Below are 8,366 nucleotides of genomic sequence, written 5' to 3'. Positions count from 1 at the left end.
TGTACCCAAAATCGCTGTATATTTGGACAAACTTGCCAGGCAATAGATCACACTGTGTGTGTGTGTGTGTGTGTGTGTGTGTGTGTGTGTGTGTGTGTACATGAGTCTATATGTAAGGGTAGAGTCCAAGCAGAGCGCAGAGCTTAGCAGGAACAGCTGGAGCTCTAAGATTTCACTGGAATCTGCTAATGACTGCAAGATTTACAGCACACCGTGCACACGCATGCATGTGCCGTTTCCGAGAGCATAAAAGAAACAAAAAACGCACACTCTTTCCAGAATAAGCCCTGCAGGGATCACAGCAGTGTTTATGAGGGTGTGTATGTGTAAGTTTGGGTATGTTACCTGAGCAGGGGTCCGCTGCCGTTCTTGGTGGTCCCTCCTACGATCAGCTCCTCCTGCCAGTGCATGTACTTTCTGGATAGACCATGGCAGCCTCCACTCAGAGCCCTCGCCACATCGAATGGCTGGTGCAATAAAAGCAACAGGCGAGAAAAATACCTGTCAGCAGCTTGTCTCAAACCCAAGACTTTATGTTTTACCAAAGATATAAATGTTGCATGTGTACACATATATTCAGAGCCTAAAGCTTGATCCAATATGTGCACCTACCTTGGTTGAGTTCTTATTGGGCGCAGTGAGGGGGCAGTCGGGGTCAGCAGGGTTTAAACAGGGCCTATCCATGTAGCCGTGTCCAACATCTGCCTTTTCCAACATCTCCTCAAAACCATCCACTGGGAAATTAGCCTTTCGCAAATCCTCAAGGAACTCCTTTGGGTCAAAGTTGGTCCACTGAAGAGGGTCTTTACCTCTGCAAAAGGTAAAAGTAAACAAGAATACTGTTTTATCGTAACTACAACCATGTTTTAAGATGCTGTGTTTCTGTACCTTATTGAGCACTAGTACTTCTTGTTAGTTAGATAGTTAGTTATTATCATATTGGAGATGATTAATACAACTGTAAAAAGTAAGCTGGAATTGTCCTTTAAGGGCGAACACATTAGATACATCTACAAAATTAATGTTTATCTACAATAGTTACATCTTTCTGTGAAAAAAAAGGCAAATTCCTTGGCCAATTAGATCCGAAAAAATATTCGTTCTTATTTTGTTGCTATCATGTGTTGGATGTGTATTTTAGGACATCAGTGTTAGAGGCTGGAATGCATTTGTCAGGTGTTATCGCCTCTAGATTTACCTCAAAATAAATTAATATCTTTCTTGCTAGGTGACAGAAAACAATATAAGAGACACATTCCCATGATGCAATGGCACAGTACTGAATTCCTGCTCCAAACCAGTCCTTGTCTCTCTAAGCCTAACACATTCCAATCTCCCTTTCTTTGAATCTCTCTCTCTGTGTCATTCAGACCACATTGTACGTGCTTAACCAGGCTTGGGTTATTATTCCCAGCCTCCCAACCAGAACATAGTAAAAACCTTATTTACCATTTGGGACACACACACACTTTGATTATACAGATGACTCACACTGATATACTTTCACATGTCCACTACACACATGTATGCACTGGTGGAAATGGCACACACAATAAGTGCACACACACACACACACACACACACACACACACACACACACACACACACACACACACACACACACACACACACACACACACACACACACACACACACACACACACACACACACACACACACACCTCTGCTGAGTATTACTGTAGCAGCAGGCCATTAGCAACAGAAGGGGCAGACAATGGTGTGAGGCCCAGGGCTGGAGAGAAACTACTGCCAACGATACGCATGCCAGCCAACACTACAATAGAGCCTTCAGAGGGGAAGACACACACACACACAACACACATGTGCACACACACTCTTGGTCCTCTTTGGTGGATGGATTGATCCTGTTTCGGCAGCTTCTACTAAAGGGGTAAAAACAGGATCTAGAGATCCAGATCTCCTCCTTTCCTGAACATGTCTGTATAATATAACCTTATACAATAATTCCATATCCATAACTCATGACATCAGCGGTCAAAGACATCATTTAAATCAGTTTGCCTTACAGTAACAAGAGCTTATGTGTGCCAAATTAGGATTCTTAGAATCGATTATTTGGCCATATTACCAGAAATTTGACCTTGAAAGAAATCAGTCTGTTTTGATTGTGCTGACACATCATAAAATACAGATTTTGTTTGGTAAAAAGGACATGTTGGTACTTACGGTAGATAGACCATTCCAGACTGGAGCTTGGCTCCCTCCCAGAAACAGTCCAAAGGGGTGATGATGAGGCAGGGGTGTAGCTTTTCTATGATCTAATTGGACACACACATGGCCCACACACAGCAGGTTTCACACATATTAACAACAGGAAGTGTATACAGGAAAGACCAAAAGATGGTCATGTTTCAATATATTGCAGACAGTAATACTAAGTGAATCATTTAAACCTTACCTGGTCCAAATGACTTTCTGTGACTAGTTCTCCTGATTTGTAGCACAAGTTTTCTAATTTCCATTGTCTGAAAAGGAGAAAAGAAGAACATCATGAGCCCCCTTAGGTTAGACTGAGCAAAGAAGAAAAATAAAACTTATTTCATCATTATGAGGAATTGCTTGAAAAAAGCAGCTGAATCCAGGTACGCTGTGTATGTCCAAGATATTCTGTACAAGGACAAATATGGGCTGGAAAGGTGTCCGATTATTTGAAAGCAGTCCAATGCAATACAACAATGCCGGAAACTACAAACTGAGAGCTTCATGTATTTGTTGTGGGAATACTTTATTTGATTTCATTAAATCGCCCTTTGAGAAATACTTGTGTTCTAATAAAGTCAATTTCAATTGTCCATAAGTGGAATATGTGATGCTTTTATGATGAAGACATACAGACATCAGGCAAAGCTGGAACACAGGTAGACATGATTGAGAAGTGAGTTACCTGTTATAAAGGTAAACATGAACTCTGCTGGCTCGGAGAGCTGACTCCAGGTGCTGTAGGAGCGCGTCCACCGTTAAAACATTTGCTCCCTCCTCCCGCGGCGTCTGGATCATCAGCTGAGGGTTAAACATGGCCTCCTCGCCTATATTCTGTCGTGTGTACGTCAGTTCCCGGTTCACACGCCCACCAACTGGAAAAAGGAGAGAGAATGTGTTTACATATGCATATTCAAACCCTTGCACGGTTTGCAGGTGGTTTGTATTAGATTAGTATACAATAGAATACAATGTTTATTACATTTAAGGCTCAACATTTACAGCTATTTATGGAATGTTACCCAAAAAAAAAATATAGATCTTGTAAAAAGAGATATAAAATGATTTTAATGGTGGCCTCAAGTCCCCATTAGTCTAAAGCTTAGAATACCACTGTTTGCAGTTAACTAATTTATCTTCCATATTTCCAATGGGGACCTTGATTTAAAGACTAGTCTAGTGTCTAGGCTTCATCATTACATCCAGATCATTACTAAAAAATATCTAATTTTTAACCTTAAAACTCTTTGTTTTGAATGTATACTTTTCTTACAAAACTGAAAATAATGAGCACTAATCAAATAGTTTTTGCAATAATAATAATTTGATAAAAAATGTATGTAAACAACAGTAAGTGAGACATCCTGAACACAGCTATACCATTCTCTCTCAAACACACACATACACCAAAAAAGCATCATGTGCTTAAACATCTGTGACTGCAGAAGAGATCTTGTGCAAATCAAACCCAAAGACATCTCAACCTTATCGCACTTGTATCTTAAACAAAATCACTTTGCTTACAGTGAGCTTGTATCACTACAAAGCTAAACATCCCAATTCCTTTGAATCCAGAAGAGCAATATCACTAACAAATTTAAAAACAAGCCAGTAGCGCCAGAGCATGTTGACTACATATGTGTGTGACAGTATGTATGGGTTTGATGGAGAGAGAGAGAGAAAGAGGCTCTTTTCCAGGCTTAGCTCCCAGTATCGTGGTGGGACTAAGCCCTGTGCGTGCGCTCTGAGCTCTAAGCTAGCCCAAGCTACAAAAGCAGCCTTTCAGGGCCTTTAGTTGCCCTGCTCCACCCCAGTACAGTACAGCCAAGGCACATTTAGCAAGGTCTCTCTTCCAAACACACAAAAACTTAAGCAGGCAATTGCAGTCATGTAAGCATGGGAAGTCAATTTTTCAGCCAAGAGTTAACTTTTTATTAAAATGAAATGTTTTTGTGCATGTTTGGGACTTGATGAAGCCTTATACTTGTGTGTGTGCATCCTTCAGTTCAGTGTTTCAATGTCTGATTTACAGGCAGAGGATTTAAGCCCTTCCATCATCAGTGACTGAAGGCTCAGTGATTTATAGTCATCTTCTTTTACTTGCTCTCACACAAACACTTGCACTGACATACACACACTCAAAATGCCTAGTGAGACGGCCGACTGTGTGAAAACTCTGCAACATTTTATTATGGCTTAATCCAATTTAACAATTCCGCTCAATTCGTGCAACAGCACGCATAGATTGAATATTTTCAACCCATTGTAATGGCATTAATGTTGAACATAAGCATGCCTGTTCTGCTGAGCTGGACCACCCAGTCAGACCAATGGAACAGGGAGGGAGGGGGCCATGTCTTGGGGCATTAGGAAAACACACTTGATTTATTTTTTTCTGGACCCAAACAGCATTCCCATCTGATCCTGTCTGAAAGCATGTTTATAATACTCATCACTAATAGCAGGCCTAGACTAACCAGAGCGACATGCTTTCTGCTGCTAGGCCAGCTACACGGCTACGTTACAGCAGCGCTCTCTTCAAAAGAGCACGCATGGAACTGATTTAGACCTTACGCACACTGACAGTGCACTAACAAGTCGACTTGTCTGGTACACTCAACGCTCAAATGCAAAAGCTGGCCCGAGGCTTGGTTAAGGTGCACCGCCAAAGGGGAAGCATGGGAACACGGGTATGGTGAAAGAGGTGCTTACTTTCTCAGTTTCTATATGTGAAAGGAGATAAGGGATAAGGGAAAAAGATGGGAGGGACGAGTTTAGAAAGTACTCATTTTTTGTTATGAACACATTCCAAGTTGTGGACTGCCACCCAAAGACCTTAAATTTACAGCAAGCAGCGAGGAACAGGACAAGTCAAAGGAATGTACTCTCTCTACAGGAAACAGCACATCACGGCCTCTGGCTTAGAGAATTCCACACTTCACGAGGTTACAGCGTTTTGGGGTCAACACTCACACAGCCTTGGGTGAAATTAACACCCCAGCTGGACCAAGAAAATGTGTGAGTGTGTGAGTGTGCACTGACATACTGGCGAGCGTGTGAGTGTGTGTGTACACACACAGCTGTGTTTCTTCAATGACACATATTCCCATATTCCTTCTCCTAAGAAAACTGGTTGACCTCGGCATGTGTTGATATCTTGAAGGTGTCCCGCTTCAGGCTCAGCGGCTGTGACCTAAAACAAAGTGTCACGACTTTCAAATGCATCCCATGCTAGGTTCATGTCTCACTCACTTCTTTCTATTGCTTGTTCTTTCCCTTCTGCATCACTCACTTTGCCGTTTATCCATTCTTTTACAACGATTGGCAAATAAATTAACAGCTGCTGGAATGGCAAGTCTCTTAAGTGGTTGAACAGAAAAGCAATCAGCCACCATTTAAAATAACTGTTACTAAGAGTGACTCTGTAAGTCACTCTTTAACCATACATTTAAAATCTTTACTGGTCCCAGTTTTTCAGTTGATGGTTGTCTTGGTCTTCTGTGATCATTTAATAAGTGTCCAAGATTTAGACAAAAAGCAATTTAATCATCTCAAATCCAAAGTTAAAAACTGTTGTTATTCATATGCCCTAAACTTATGATTTTTGACTCCTCATGTCATCACAAGCCAGCTCTTAATTTACCAACAGGTTCAAATCTTTAATTTCCAGCTGTGTGTGAGTTATATCTGCAGATGCATGATGTCTAGTCAATGTTCAAAAACACTAAACTAAGCCGTTATAAAAAATATATACCTCCACAGAATCAAAGTGAGAAGAGAACAGAAGAAGAAGCAGGCCCATGTGTGTCACTGTATTGGAGCGCTCAGTGCGGGTATTCAGTGTGTTGCATAACATTAACCCTTGGCCCCCCCATTATCAAAGTAGGGGAACGGGGGGTGGTAGGGACGAAGGGAGAGAAAGTAGGTTTCTAAGGAACTGACATCACCCCCCTTCCTCCTTTCAGTCCCGAACTCCCCCTCATCTTTATACTCTCATTTTCGCTCTCTTTGCTCTATTCACAACTACTCTGTGATTGGCCAGATCGTGATGGCAATCAGCCCGGCCCCTCAGTCAAAGCCAGCCCACCCCCTTTTCCCCTTGCCAACTTTCTCTCTTTTCCATGCAACACACAACAGCATAGACCCACCCCCTGCACATCTCCTACTCCTGAAAACGGAAACATCCCTCGCTTTAAGGGAAAACACACGACAAGGGCAAACAACTCCTACACCTCTTGAGTATGATGCTGGTATGAAAATACACTCTCACGCTGTGCTGCTCATGCACTACATACAAATATTTCCCTTTCCGATAACAGAATCAAGTAATCAGCAGATCCAGAATCTGTTTGATCGACTGTGACTTTCACTACAACTAACAGAGGTCTGATCAAATATCTGACCAAAAAGATGCTAAATGTCTCTTTTATCTTTGTGGGATATGTACCGTACTGTATGTATGTGCATATGGCTGCAGACATCTGTGTGTCTGTGTGTGTGTGTGTGTGTGTGTGTGTGTGTGTGTGTGTGCAGAGAAAGGATTAGCTGGATTAGGCCCCCTCTCAGTAGGGACCCCCTGTGGTGAGGAGGAAGCCCCCCGAAACCAGGTCATCTCTTTGCCACCAAGTTTACAGCGACCTCCCATACCCTGAGCCCCCTATACCGCTAAGGATATGCAGAGTTCTATACAGCTCTCTGCAGAACGTTGTTTTTAAACTAAAAACAACGTGCTGTTAATAAATGCATGTTTTCGTGTGACCCTTCAGAAAAGGTAATTGTTGGGAAGGATATGTCAACATCTCCATATACACAAGACAAACTCAAAACAAAGTGTTCTCATATGTAAAATCAGACACAGCTGCTTATGCTAACACTGAATTGTAAGTTACCAAAGAGGTTGAGCAATAAAAGACATATGTACAAAAAGGCATTCCAAAGATGCACTTGTGTTGTTTCAAATCTGGGTCTCATCACTCTTTTAAAAACATCTTATTTGACCTTGATTGTTCCCTGCTATGGATCCATCTGTTCAGGTAGGGCTTCTTTCCTTATTCCCCCCCCCCCCCCCCCAACGTCAACACCTCCTCTCTTCTCCTCCTTCCTGTTTGTCTCCTCCTCCTCAGCTGCTAGTGCCAATCAACTGACAGAGTGTTGATTACACCTGTTGCCTTCCTCCAACGTTGGCTTTCTTCTACCTTTACCATCTGCTTCCCCTTGGGTTTTTCTGCTGCGTTATATTAATGCTGAGACTGAATAGTATACAACACTTTTTAAAGACACATTTAGTTGGTTTACATAATTTTGTATAACTTGTCTTTTCCATCGAGCCACTTTCTCCTATAGAGTGGCAAAGTCCCTCCCCTTCCGGTGGACCTCCATGGGACCTTATATCGGAAAAATAATGTATTGAAGTCAATGGGGAGAGAAAGATTATCTTTCGATCCCGTTTGAATTGTGCCACGAATTACACATATGATGTTTGTCAATTTAAAAGATAATTTTGCAAGTCAAAAAAATTAAAATGTGTCGTAAAACTGTGAAGTTACACATTTCTTTGTGTGAAGCGCTCAATGAACTACAACTCTGGTCTTGCACACGTCACCAACACCAAGATGGCCGTCACGTTGGTACATTTCACCTCTTTCTTTCAGAATGAGGCGAAAAGTATTAAAAGAGGTGAAAATGACTACAAGTCTGGGCATGTTGAGAGCTGTACATACGAAAAAGGGGAGTTAGTCGGTTCCGTAAGAGCCAGCATGCGGGACCGGCTTTACAAGGTTTCGGTGAGTAACACGAGTGTAATGTGTAACGTTAATGTCAGCTAACTAACATTAGCTAACAAGGTACACTCTCGTGTTTTGTTTTAGTTGAGAACGAGCAAGAGGTACTATTACTGGTATGATAACAACCTGGTACAAAGCACACAGGCATCTTGTTAAAGTAAGTAAGTACAGTAAGTAAATGTATTTTTAGCTATCTGGAGGGAACACATCAGTTATGACAGCACTTACTCGACTCTGGGATTTGTAGTCTTTCAAGTTGCGTATTCAGTTACCTCCTCTTTTAATAGAAAACCTAGGGCAACCTTACCCGGTAAAACCTTAAGTAGTATTACAACAAACAGT

The 8,366-nt window shown here is 41.8% G+C and overlaps 1 protein-coding gene across 1 annotated transcript in view; it reads right to left on the bottom strand.

Moving 5' to 3' along the window:
• Positions 1-317: 317 nt before the first annotated feature.
• Positions 318-8,366, bottom strand: part of LOC104954874 (protein patched homolog 1-like) — a 19,512-nt gene continuing 11,463 nt past the window's right edge. The window contains exons 3-7 of the mRNA XM_010782074.1: positions 2,927-3,116; positions 2,441-2,507; positions 2,209-2,300; positions 613-811; positions 318-467 (exon numbers count right to left, since the gene is read on the bottom strand). Of these exons, the coding sequence (XP_010780376.1) occupies positions 342-467; positions 613-811; positions 2,209-2,300; positions 2,441-2,507; positions 2,927-3,116 (674 nt within the window). The 3' untranslated portion in view covers positions 318-341. The remainder of the gene's footprint in view (positions 468-612; positions 812-2,208; positions 2,301-2,440; positions 2,508-2,926; positions 3,117-8,366) is intronic.

This window comes from Notothenia coriiceps, unplaced genomic scaffold (assembly GCF_000735185.1).
Source record: "Notothenia coriiceps isolate Sejong01 unplaced genomic scaffold, NC01 NC01_scaffold00024111, whole genome shotgun sequence".
In the NCBI taxonomy this organism is placed as follows: Eukaryota; Metazoa; Chordata; class Actinopteri; order Perciformes; family Nototheniidae; genus Notothenia; species Notothenia coriiceps.
Note: the sequence above shows the minus strand (reverse complement) of the source record. Positions and strands in the feature narration are given on the sequence as shown.